The sequence below is a fragment of the Lipotes vexillifer genome, unplaced genomic scaffold (genome assembly GCF_000442215.2).
Source record: "Lipotes vexillifer unplaced genomic scaffold, Lipotes_vexillifer_v1.1 scaffold272, whole genome shotgun sequence".
In the NCBI taxonomy this organism is placed as follows: Eukaryota; Metazoa; Chordata; class Mammalia; order Artiodactyla; family Lipotidae; genus Lipotes; species Lipotes vexillifer.
Genome location: NW_006772469.1, coordinates 2,049,627 through 2,063,365, shown reverse-complemented (window position 1 = coordinate 2,063,365; position 13,739 = coordinate 2,049,627). Strand labels below are relative to the sequence as shown.

Sequence of the window (13,739 nt, the reverse complement as noted above, 5' to 3'; positions counted from 1 at the left end):
GGATCCATGTCGTGATAGCAAGCATAATAACATTTTTGGCAAGTTAATTTGCTGCAAATAATAGTAATTTGGAAGATGGTGTGGCTATGGCAATGAGAAAAAATGTCTCAGGTAAAGCAAGTAAGGATAGTAAAATAATTTATTTTAATATTATTCTAAGCAAAGCATTATTATCTTTTGTTATCTACTTCCAAATTATAGGACATCTTTCAAAGTCAACTGAGCAACCCAAGTGAATATTTTAGGATTTTATGCACATTATTCTATACTATGTGCAATGACTCCATCAACACAAGGGCAAAATTAGCAAGAGAAATAAATCAGTGAACAAGGCTAATGGGAATGAAACATAATTCTTCATATATATAGTGGCATTTACTGCAAGAGAATTCTTTTGTTCCTTTGGCTTAATCATATGGAAAATGTTTAAAAAAGAAAGACTGTAGTAAAATAATTACTCTGATAAAACCAACATATGCACAGTATGGCTACACCACCTTCTGCTATTTCCACCACCAATGTGTTATTCTTACCTTCTGAGGAAGTTTCTGTACTGTTCATCTCTAGCTTGAGCTGTCCTTCTCATTATATTCTGGAATACCTCTCGATCTAGTGCCCATGTTTTAACATTGGTAATAGCTTTAGAAAAATCAAGAAAATAATAAAATATTGTTTAGCTCTTAGATTAAGAAAACATTCCAACATGTTAATCAATAAATTTTTCATGTGCTCTCATAAAATGATATTTCTTGGACAATGCATTATTTAAGCATGCAAATGGAAGGAAGCAGTGATGTCAAGAGTAGGTAATTTTATAAAATCATTTTTGGCTTTGAAATAAATGATTTGAAAGTGAGCAGCAAAAGATTTCCATTCTAATTATGTTTTGCTTAGGATGATATTAAAATTAGTTTGCAATCCCTAATTACACACTACATCATCAGGAGGTATTTTAGATTTGTGCTGTGATACAAAAGAAAGCCAGCCAGCCTGTAGCTAATCCAGAGAGTGAAGAATTCACAAGCAGAGAATTGAAAGTTAAAGATCTCTGCGTGTGAGTCTGTTTTTATGTCTTTTTATGTTGTTTAGACACTGTTGCTAACGGGAGCCAATATATTTTAAGAATCTCTATGGTTACTTTTACATAAAATACATAAAATCATTTTCAAAGAAATTATGCAAGACAGCTTTTGGGACAACGTTTTCATAGGAAAGACATTAAAATCAAGAATAAAATCTAAGAAGAAAGAAGAACAGAAGTAGCAGCTCTAAAAAATCCGTATGAAATTATGGTAGTAAGATATTTTTTAAAGGAGTGATGAGGGCCTACAGAAGAGATCAAAGTCAAAATCTCTGGTTTACTAAACGTTAGAGTGAATTAGAATTATTTTGACATTCTTGTTAAAAATAGAGATCCCTGGGCCCCATTGTCAGAGAGTATTTGGAGTGGAGCCCCAGAATCTGCATTTTTATCAATGCTGACACACATAACCTCGTCCCAAACTCTGAGAAACACCACATCTAAGTAATTCAGAAGAAAACCCGATATTGCCATGAATAAAGTCGATAAAAACAAGAACCCTAAGGAGAAGCAACTGAACTAATCCCAAAAGTCACTCATGAAAACTCTCATTAATTAATTCACATCCTTTGTGATATTTATACACTTTTATTGGTTTAATTAAATTTCTGGTTTGTAATATGGTCAGAACCTTATGGAGAATAGAAAACAAACATGCTGGATGAGCCAAAGGCCAATGTCTACATAATAAAAAATTGAAGTGGCAACGATAGCAAATACTGGAATCAATTCTGTTTAAAGCCATATTCATATTTTATATACAGGTATCTGACGGAAAGATCTTTTTAAGCTTGAATCATTTAGACAAGGGCTTCAATATAAATCCTTTTATAAGCATAGCCTTTCTATTAATAAGAGCATACAGGGCACAATGGGAGACAAAAAGACTCAGGATGCAACAGTGTCTTAGGTTATCTTTAACGTTGTGTAACAATTTTAAAAATACAGCATTTCATCTCCTGTTACCTTTCACAGAGGCAGTTCTTGTACAGTTGTATAAAATGGCTAGTTCCCCAAACGTCGTCCATATAGGAATGGATGATAGCCATTTCTCCCCTTGGAACACCTCTAGTCGACCCTCTATCAAGTAGAATGTAAGAAAACACAAATAATCAAAATCCACCTGGATTCCATAGGTTAAAAAAAACAATCAGAAGGTATACAAGGCATACAGGTAAGATATATTATGATTCTCATTATAATAAAGTGGTTAAGAATGCAGACTGAAGCCCACTCTCTATTAGCTGATTAGCCTGAAGACTTACCCACTCTGCCTGGGTTCCTCATCAATAATGGGGATAATATTAATAATATTTACTTCATACAGTTGTGAGAAGTAAATGAATTACTACAGGTAAGGATCACAGATCCATGGCTAGCACCTGGTAGATGCCGTGTAAGTGTTAGCTGTTGGGAATTCCCTAGAGGTCCAGTGATTAAGATTCTGTGCTTCCACTGCAGGTGGGCACAGGTTCTATCCCTGGTCGGGGAACTAACACCCTGCATGCTGGGCAGTGCAGCCAAAAAAACCCCACAAAAAACAAAAACAAACAAACGAAATCCCATATTATTATTATTGGGATTGTTACAAAGCTCTTTCCTGAAGCAGTGGGTGGCAAGTGGTTCATTTAAAATTCATTCTAACCCCATGAAAAATGTACCACATGAAACTATTTCTCTTGCACAAGGAACACAACAATCACTGTACGTCTGGAAAACACAGCACAGGTGTTCACACTGGCGGAAGGACTAACTTGTCATAACTGAGAAGTATGCTGGCCCTGGAGTCTCTGACTAGTCTTTGGCCATGTGACCTTGGGTACGTTACCTCACCGTGCCTTGCTTGTTGCCTAACCCCTCATTCATTGAAATGCATTAATAAATGAAGTCACTAAGAAGAGAATTAAAAGACAAGCCACAGGGCTTCCCTGGTGGCGCAGTGGTTGAGAGTCCGCCTGCCGATGCAGGGGACACGGGTTCGTGCCCCGGTCCGGGAAGATCCCATGTGCTGCGGAGCGGCTGGGCCCGTGAGCCATGGCCGCTGAGCCTGCGCGTCCGGAGCCTGTGCTCCACAACGGGAGAGGCCACAACGGTGAGCCGCGTACCGCAAAAAAGCACAAAAACAAAAAAAACCCAAAAAAACTGTACCTTGCTGGTGAGTGATGCTGATAACAGGAGAGGCTGTGGATGTGGGGAGGCAGGGGTATATGGGAAATCTCTGTTCCACCCTATCAATTTTGCTATAAACCTAAAACTGCTCTAAAAATTAAATTCATAAAAAAGAAAAAGAAGAGTGCTTGACACCAAACTTTGGCTAAGCAGAGCTTGGGGGAAGGGAGAGGCAACTTCCTCACCGTGCTTCTGCCCTGGCAATTCTCTTCTCTTTTCCCTTCAAACAAATGCAAATAAAACCTTAGCTAATCAAAAGCATTTGCAAAAAAAGACCTATATTCTTCCTTTTTTTTTTTTTGTGGTACGCGGGCCTCTCACTGTTGTGGCCTCTCCTGTTGCGGAGAAAAGGCTCCGGATGCGCAGGCTCAGCGGCCACGGCTCACGGGCCCAGCCGCTCCACGGCACGTGGGATCTTCCCGGACCGGGGCACGAACCCGTGTCCCCTGCATCGGCAGGCGGGCTCTCAACCAGTGCGCCACCAAGGAAGCCCAAGACCTATATTCTTAGAGGAAGAAAATGGTGGGGTTATTTATCTTTCCCTTGAAGAAATGGTCTTTCCTTCTCCTAATTCACCACTAAGTAGCTCTGGGTCATCTCCATCCACCCACTCATTCAGTGCATCTGATATGAATACCTATGCTGTGCCAGGAACTAGCCCAGGTGAAAGAGAGACAGGGTAGACAAAACAGAAAAGATATTTATCCTGTTAGAACTTATATTCTAGTAAGAAATAAATTCTGTTTTGGCTCCGAATCTTATATATTAGTTATGCAATCTAATAATTTCTCATTATAACTAAATTCTATTCCACCAAAACTACTTAGCTTCACTGTTGAGTTAGTATCATGGAACTTTATGCATTTCAAGTTTTTTTCTAATTCGTTATGGCACATGGGACTTGAGCAACGCTGAACAATTACATGGAATACCAAAAGTTTAAGCTAAATGTGCTTTTACTATTTGCTATTCTTGCTCTATTTTATAAAGGGGAGATTTTGAATTAACAGACTATTTGCTTGATCAATTAAATCACACAATTCAATTCTTAGATAACATCATAATTAATTCAAATAAGAAAGTGTCCAATTTTCATTTCCATGTGTGCTATAGCCCTGACTTCCATAACTATATTGATACTGATTTCTGTTCAAACCCTTCTCTCCGCAAGCCTTTCATCAGAGTTGCTGGCAAAGTTCAAGATGAGCTGACATGAGTTTCTCATCCTTCCTTGCAGGTTTCCTAAATATTGGTTGACTTAATGCCCTATCTCCTCTTGCCAGAATGTTCTAGTGTTGCTAAAGTAGAAGTGAAAGAGCCAAGAGAAAAGTTGAAAGAGGGGGAAATTGCTCTGGGTCACCTGTCCCTAAAACTTGAAGGCTGGCTAAATTAAGACTGTAATTCACTTCTTGGGGAGAATAATTACTTGAGGATGACTATAGTTTTAAGGCCGTCTACAAAGACGTATGTGGCAAATAATACACTAATAATTATGCAACTGGCATGTTTAAAGAATCAAAATAGAGAAAACAATCTTTTATACACTGTCAATAGATGTGTATTAATTTGTTTGGATAGGCAACTTCTGCTCCACACCTAAGGCCTCAAGGAAACAAGAATCATAAAAGCATTGCTTAACTTTGTTCCTTAGTTTCTGTGATTCTTTTTACCCCTCCTTGCTATACAAGGATTTGTCTAAAGTTGCAGGCCACTGACCAGAATGTAACCTCCCATGGGAATCATGTCTTATTCACCTGTGTCTCTCTCAGAACTCAGCACTGGGCTTTGACCATAGCTGGCCATCAATAAAAAATTATAAAGTTTATGGGCTTCCCTTGTGGCGCAGTGGTTGAGAGTCCGCCTCCCGACGCAGGGGACACGGGTTCATGCCCCAGTCCGGGAAGATCCCACATGCCACGGAGCGGCTGGGCCCGTGAGCCATGGCTGCTGAGCCTGCGTGTCCAGAGCCTGTGCTCCTCAACGGGAGAGGCCACAACAGTGAGAGGCCCGTGTACCAAAAACAAAAAATTATAAAGCTTATAAAGCATTGCTTAGATCGTCAGGACTTACAGTGCAAAATAAAAGGCCACAGCACATCCCAGGTTACCACTACCTCTGAGCAAGCCAGTCAACTTTTTTCCCTAAAACTCAAAAATTGGAGGCAATTCAGAATTTGACAGGGCATTCAATAACTGTAAACACTGTTCAGATGATTTCTTGCTTCTAGATCTAAAAAACAAATTGTTGAATTCCAGTATAAGATTTATGTGTTTGGTAAGCATTTGAGAAATAAATCCTTTTCCTATCTAACCATTATGATCTACCCAGCATGGAAGCATGTTCAAGGGATCATGTATGGAGGAAGCCATTTAAATGGTTCTAAAAACACCAGCTTTAACCTTAAGGCATTCCATTTGACTTATCTGTTGGTTAAATGTACCTAAATTGTCTTTTGAAATCATTGGTATACAACGAAAATATTTTACAAAGTCACAAAAATAATTATTTTCTTTTCCATGGTACAACAATGGAAAAAGGTCAACACAAGCAGCTGTGTTTTGAATACTCTGAAACACCTTCTTGTATATGTTGAGTGAGTGGCACTGTGATTAAAAGTATGGACTCTTTAATCAGATTGTTTAAATTTGCATTCTACCTCCACCACTAATGAGCTGTGTGGCCTTGGGTAAGTTACTTAACCTCTCTGTGACACAGTCCACATAGTAACATGAAGATAGTAGCACTTGCCTAACAGAGTCGGTGAGTTGAAATGAGATCTTTCTATTACGTTCTCAGTAGGATGCTGGACATAGAGAAAGCATTCTGTCAATATTAAGTATTAGCAACATGATCAACAAGGTTACTATTCCATGAGCTCAATCTGTTATGTTTTCTACAAATAGAGCAACCAATTTTGCATTTTTATAAATGTTTGCAAAAAATCATTAAACTATAGGCAAATATTTATTACATGGTGACTGGAAAAATCTGTGAAGCCCACCTGCCAGTACAAAGATATGGTTTCCTGGTTCTCCTTGCTTAATAATGTAACTCCCTTGCTGGTAGTTTCTCCCATACATGCATTCCACCATGTCTTTGATCTGCTGAGGATCCAGTCTCTTCAGAAATTGATTTTTATTAAGGGCATCTGTAATGAGCTTCTTCTCACTGGTATAATGGAAAGAAGATGTTAGTTACAATTAGTGAAAACCATGATTTGCTGTTTAGAGTCACTTCATTTTTATTCTTTTTTTTTTTGGCGGTACGCAGGCCTCTCACTGTTGTGGCCTCTCCCGTTGCAGAGCACAGGCTCCGGACGCGCAGGCTCAGCGGCCATGGCTCACGGGCCCAGCCGCTCCGCGGCATGTGGGATCTTCCCAGACCGGGGCTTGAACCCGTGTCCCCTGCATCGGCAGGCGGACTCTCAACCACTGCGCCACCAGGGAAGCCTAGAGTCACTTCATTTTTATTCTTGATATTACTACCTATGTATTTACAACTTTCCCAGCAAGGAAAAAATTTTTTTCTAGCCCCACCAACACCTGACCCTTAGAACTACCATACTTTACTTGGAAATCCTTTGAAAACGGTTTTGAATATTTTTTTCTGGTGATATCATTATTAACTCAATTTTATCATCACTCCTAATTGTCATTCATCACAAAGGTGGCATCCTTCAAGGTCCCTAGATGCAATACTAATGGACATATGATTTTTAGATGGGAAGCAGGTCTGGTTGGTAGGTAGAAGGTGTATCTAAGGGACTATAACACAGTATTCATTCACTGATGTATACACGCGTGCCTAATTCCTACGGGGCTAGTCCTTTTATATCTTATTTAATCCTCACTACTATCCTGTGAGATGACTATTCCGACTTTATAGATAAGTAGACTAAAAGCTAAGAAGCAACTTATCCTCCCCTAGGATTTAAATCTAAGTCTGTGAGTCTGAAGTCTGTGCTGCTTGCTTTCCATTTGTTGCTTCTTCTGAGGTGAAGTCAGCTCCCTTGGGACTCATAAGGTTTGATCAGACATAGCGGGTGATGGTGATAGTTCAGGTTTGCCTATGTTTTGACTCTTAGAATGTCTAGACTAGACAGAACCTATATTTCCAACCTCCCAGCCTATTCACTCCCCAAATCAGAAGCCCACTTGTTGGTAATCCTAGAACACTCCAGTTTCTTTTGGAAAAGAAGCAGCTCAAAATAATTGCCTAATCTGCATCACCTTAAATTTCTAATGTTCTAATTAGCATACTTTATACATAGATATCACAGAATTACGAGCTGGAAGAAAAGTTGCCTAAGTCAGAATCTTTGCACAATATATTTGCTTTCACTCAAATTCAGTGTGTTCTTTTAAAATATGGGTATTTTCCTGTATTTTTCATGCAAACTCTCTCCCATACATAGCTTTGCTGTTTAAAAACTTGTGATCTTTTCTACACAAAAAGTATTCAAGGGAATTCCCTGGTGGCCCAGTGGTTAGGACTCAGGACTCAGCGTTTTCACTGTTGCGGTCTGGGTTCGACCTCTGGTTGGGGAACTAAGATCCCACAAGCCAGGTGGCGCCGCTAAATTAATAAAAAAAAAAAAAGAAAGTTCTCAAACACAAGGTAAAAGTTCATGGAATTAGATACTTTATGATCCTATCTATCAAATCATTAGGCTTCATGAAGGAAACAGAACAAAGTCTTGTACAGAAATTCCTTCTTCCCTACTTCATCAACCTCAGAGCCATCTGAACTCTCTGGGTTCCTTGAGAACCTCCTTCCTCCTTCATCTAATCCATCACTATGTCTTGTCAACTCTCTTTGCAAAATATCACTGTTATCCATTTTAGTTTCCATTTTCAAGGGTCACCACGTCCAAGAAAACATCTTAGGTCTGGATAATTTTAACAGCTTCCTTTTTGGTTTTTCAGCTTCTAGCCTCTTCCCCTGCAGTCCATCCTTTACCACACTATCAGATTCACATTGGTAAATTCATCTTGACTTCACCCTGATCTCATTCTTCCTTCATCCACTAAAACCAACAATTCATTCAATTAAGATATACCGAAAAAATACTTTTGCAAGATATTCTTCTCAAGGGTAGAACTGTGAACAATATCATAAAAGTTCCAGATTTCATGAGTCTTTCATGCTAGTGTAACATTCCAGCAAGAGTCTCCTCAATGCCCACATATCCCAATTTCCCAAATATGTTCCAAGAATCACTGTTCCTTTATAATCAAAAGTTTGCTGAGTTTAAACAATTTTGGAAATTCAGCATGCACAGTTTAAAGGGTCAAAGAAATTTTGCAGTAAACAAATCTGTTTAAACCAATGTTTCCCAAACCTCAGTGTCTTCTTTATTTCTTTTTTTTTTGGCTTAACTTCTATTAACATTCCATGGAAGTATTATGAAAACCCTTTTGCCATGGAAGACAATCAACTTCCCACAATCTGGATTCCCCATTTCCCACCATATGCCTCCACTCTATCCATCTAGCACTTACTCCCTAACACAAATACTTTGTTACAGTTAGACTGGTCTCCTCATTGTCTCCTATGCTTGCCAGCTTTACCTTCAGGCTTGGCACATGTTTTCTCCTTGAATTTTGCTTCTTTTCCCCTCAACCTACACAAACATTAGACATCTACCAAGAAACCCCTTATGACCTACTCAACCCTACCTGGATACTGTAGCTCACACAATCCTTCTGTTCTACCCTAAACTCCTAGAGTACTCGTTTTCATGTCCATCCAACTCACCAAATTTATCAAGCAAATACTTAAGACATAAAAATTAGTAAAGCATGGCCCACAGCCTCAAAGAGTTCCCAGATCCTCTTAATTTAGTTTAGTCCATAAACACATTGTAATATTCTATTAGAAAAGAGTTCTTGGTACTTCCCTGGTGGCATAGTGGTTAAGAATCCACCTGCCAGTGCAGGGGACACGGGTTCGAGCCCTGGTCTGGGAAGATCCCTCATGCTGTGGAACAACTAAGCCCATGCACCACAACTACTGAGCCTGCACACTAGAGCCCGCGAGCCACAACTACTGAGCCCGTGAGCCACAATTACTGAGTCCACGTGCCACAACTACTGAGCCCACATGCCATAACTACTGAAGCCCGTGTGCCTAGAGTCTCTCTGCAACAAGAGAAGCCACCACAATGAGAGGCCCGCACACCACAAGGACACTCGCCACAACTAGAGAAAAGCCTGTGTGCAGCAATGAAGACCCAACTCAGCCAAATAAATAAATAAATAAATTTATTTAAAAAAAAAAAGAAAGAAAAGAGTTCTCTCTGAGGTTTTCTCCAAACTAAATCATAAATACTTAGAGGAGTGGGTCTTGTCTGTTTACAAAGCCGCATACAGCAGTGATTAAGAGTATGAAGTTTGCGACTTCTCCTATAACTATGATATAGGCCAGCTACTATAAGCACAACTCTCCCTGCTCACACAAAACAAGTATAAAAGTTGATTAAAATATATATTTACAAATCTGTTTGATGGCATTGGAGACCTATCAACTTAGCAAGAGCTTGATGAATGATGATCAACAAGGGAACATGAATTTGACATTCACCTCTGCTTTTTCCTTCAAGGCATTTATTGATTTGTAGGCAGCATTAAGCAGAGTTCTGGCAGTCTCAAAGGGTTGGGAAGACACAAGTCAGTGTTCAAGACACACCACGAAAGAGGATCCTGGTAAACACTCAGAATTTCAGATGGGACATCTAAAGGGCTGTAAACTAGAAGTAAAGACTAACAAGTCAGGCAAAAAGAGCCCCAAACCAACTTTGAAACTATTCCTATTTTGGCTAAAATTATTTGCCTCTGCTTAACTGCCTGTGAGAAGCAAAGGTGAATCTTTTCTGTAGGATGTTCACAAAATCTAGGACTCAAATTTTCTCTATAATTTTTCCATAAGGAGTATCTGGCATCATATCAAAAACTACCAGGCATGCCAGGAGAAAAGATCAAATGACTGAAGACCAAGAGGAAAAAAAAAACAATAGAAACAGACCCACAGTAGATTAAAATATTTGTATGTATCAAGCACAAACTTTAGTACAACTATAATAGGTTTAAGAAAATCAAGGATAAAATGGAAAATGTCAACAGAGAACATGAACCATTTTAGAAATCAAGTAGATATTCTAGAATTGAAAAATACAATATCTGAAGCTTGGACCTCAGTAGATGGGTTTAATATCTGATAAGACACAGCTGAAAATGATTACAAACTGAATATGGGCAGGTAGAATATATCCAGATAGAAGACTGGAGAAGATCTAGGATAGAAAATAGAACAATAAAAACAAAAACAAAACAAAACACAGGAGACATATATGGCATGATAGAGAAGTTGAGCATATATGTAATCTGGACCCCTAAAGAAAGGGAAAGAATTGGCCTGAAACAAGACATGAAAGTAACATATTCAAGAATTTTCTTAAATCAATGAAAATGTATCAAGCCATAGACAATAAACTCCAAACAAAATACATACATTAAAAAATATTTAGTCCCATCATAGTCAAATTATTTAAAACCAAATACAAAAAGAAAAATCTATGAAGCAGCTGGAGAAAACAGACACATTACCTTCAAATGACCAACAACAGGACTGACTTACTCTTCAACAGAAATAATGGAAACCAGAAGACAGTGGAATATCTTCAAAGTGCTTCAGAGTGCCTATTCCAATATCCTTACCCAGTGAAAACAGCCTTCAAAAATGAGAGCAAAATGAATATATTTTCAAAATGTTATTCTGTTGGCAACAGACTTAACAGAGAAGGAAAATGATCCTGGATGGAAACTAGCAGATGTTAGAAGAAAGAAAGAATGGGAAAAGTAAATATGTGGGTGACTAAAGGAAGCTCATCTTTATAAAAGAGTAATAATAATACCTTGTAGAGTTTGAAATATGTGATAAACAAAATGTATGAAAACAAACAGCCAAAACTGCATGGTCAGTAAATGGAGTTAGTTAACATAATTTAAAGGCACTAGTCTATATTGGAAATTGAACAAATTAAGGATGCATGTTACAATTTAGGGTAAACCCTACAAGATTAGACATAGAATGTTTAACTAGAAGAGAAAATGGAATAATAATATGTACTTAATTAATTCAAGAAAATGGAAAGAAAATAGAGAAAAAGAAACCAAAGAAATGAAACAAATAAGAAACAAATAGTAAGATGTTAACGTTAAACCCAAATATTTTGTATTTACATTAAATATAAATGTAATAAATACCCCAATTAAAAGACCAGATTGTCAGACTGATAAAATAAATAAATAAAAAAGAAAATACCAAGTATATGTTGCTTATAAGAGGTATGCCTTAAAGATCATGATATAGAAAAGTTCAAAGTAAAAAGGCAGAAAAAGATATACTATGTAAACACCAATTACAGGCATACCTCAGAGATATTCTGGGTTCAGTTCCAGATCCCAACAATACAGCAAATATTATAATAAAGTGAGTCACACAAATTTTTTGGTTTCTCAGATGCATATAAAAGTTATGTTTACACTATACTGTAGACTATTAAGTGTGCCATAGCATTATGTCCAAAAAGCAATGTACACACCTTAATTAAAAAATACTTTTTTGCTAAAAACTGCTAACCATCGTCTGAGCCTTCAGCAAGTCATAGTAGTAACATCAAAGATCACTGATCACAGATCACCATAACAAATATAGTAAAAATGGAAAATGTTTAAAATATTGTGAGAATTACAAAAACATGACACAAAGACATGAAGTGAGTAAATGCTGTCAGAAAAATGGGATGCCTATAGATCTGCTGGACATAGGGTTGCCACAAACCTTCAATTTGTAAAAAATGCAATATCTTAAAGTGCAGTAAAGTGAAGCACAACAAAACAAGGTATGCCTGTATAAAGAAAATTTTTCTTGCTACAGGAAAGTAGGCTTTAAAGAAAGACATTATTTCTAGAAATGAAGAGGAATATTTTATATTGATATGTTCAGGAAAATATATATATTCTAAATGTGTATCCATCTAGTTAGATACCATCAACTTGACAAAAAAACAACTGACAAAATTAAAAGAAGAAATAGACAAATCCACAATCACTTTGAGAGATTTAAAACATCTCTGTAAGAAATAACAGAATAAGCAGACAAAAATTAGTTAGAAGATAGAAGATCTAAACTCTTGATTATCAAACTTTACTTAATCTCTTGACCTAATAGCTATTTTAAAGGTTGTATTCAACCAATTCGGAATACACATTCTTTTCAAGTACACGTGGAACCTTCACGAAACCTGACCTTATGGGGACTGTAAATCAAACCTAACAAATTTCACAGGATTGCATAATACAGAGTATATTCTTTGCAAACAATAGAAGCTAAAAATTTAAGCTAGAAATCAATAACAAAATCAGTAACAAAAATAATCAGAAAATCCTCAAATGGTTGAGAACTGAGTAATATATTTCTGAACAACTCATTGATCAAAGGAAGATTAAATCATAGGGAAGTCAGATAATATTTTGAAATAAATGATAAAAATGTGATTATCAAAACTTGTGGGATGCAGTTAAATCAATACTAAGAGGAAAACTTACAGTATTAAATAGATACATCACAAAAGAAAACAGATTAAAAATGAATGACTAAGTGTCTATCTCAAAGAGCTAGAAAAAGAAAAGCAATTGAGCTCAAAAACAGGAAAAGGAAATAACAAAATAGAAACAGATAACACAGAAAGAAAAAAGTGCAATGAAGAGGATCAAGAGAGCCCCAAATAGGTTATATGAAGAGTCAAACAGAACTAAAAAATTCATGGCAAATGGGGGGTGGGGAGAAAGGATAATTACCAGTGTTGGAAATGAGAAAAGGGACATCACTATAGATATTACAGATAGGAAAAATGAGTGGACAGTATGAATAACTATTTTAAAAATTTATATTAAATGAAAATTTCCTAGAAAAATATGCATACCAAATCTTATATAAGAAAAAAATAGAAAATTGGATTAGCAATAAAGAAATAAAAACTATCCCACAAAGAAAATTCTAGACCCAGGTGACATTACCATTAAGTTTTCCAGACATTTAAGGAAAAAAATTATTAATCTTACATAATCTTTTCCAGAAAATAGAAAAAAGAAATTTTTCCCAACTTATTTTATAGTGCCAGAATAGCCTAATAACAAAAACCCATATTACAAGAAAGAAAAATTAAAGGTTAATATTCCTAATGAAGATAGGTACAAAAGTAAAAAACAAACAAGTCTAGACCAGATTGAAAATTAATGTAATTAACCACATGAAAAGAATAAAGGAGAAAAATACATAGCAAAATCTTATTGTATGAGGAAAAAGTATTTGATAAAATTAAACACCTGTATATGAGTTTTAAATTAAAAAAAAAAAAAACCACTTAGTAGGGCTTCCCTGGTGGCGCAGTGCTTGAGAGTCCGCCTGCCGATGCAGGAGACGCGGG

General features: G+C 36.9%; 1 protein-coding gene across 2 annotated transcripts in view; it reads right to left on the bottom strand.

Annotated features, from left to right (window-relative positions):
• Positions 1-13,739, bottom strand: part of PRKG2 (protein kinase cGMP-dependent 2) — a 101,121-nt gene that overhangs the window by 55,668 nt on the left and 31,714 nt on the right. For both annotated transcript variants that reach the window (XM_007447558.1, XM_007447557.1), the window contains 3 exons: positions 6,252-6,418; positions 2,048-2,161; positions 534-639 (listed from right to left, as the gene is read on the bottom strand). In XM_007447558.1, coding sequence (XP_007447620.1) covers positions 534-639; positions 2,048-2,161; positions 6,252-6,418 — 387 coding nt within the window. The remainder of the gene's footprint in view (positions 1-533; positions 640-2,047; positions 2,162-6,251; positions 6,419-13,739) is intronic.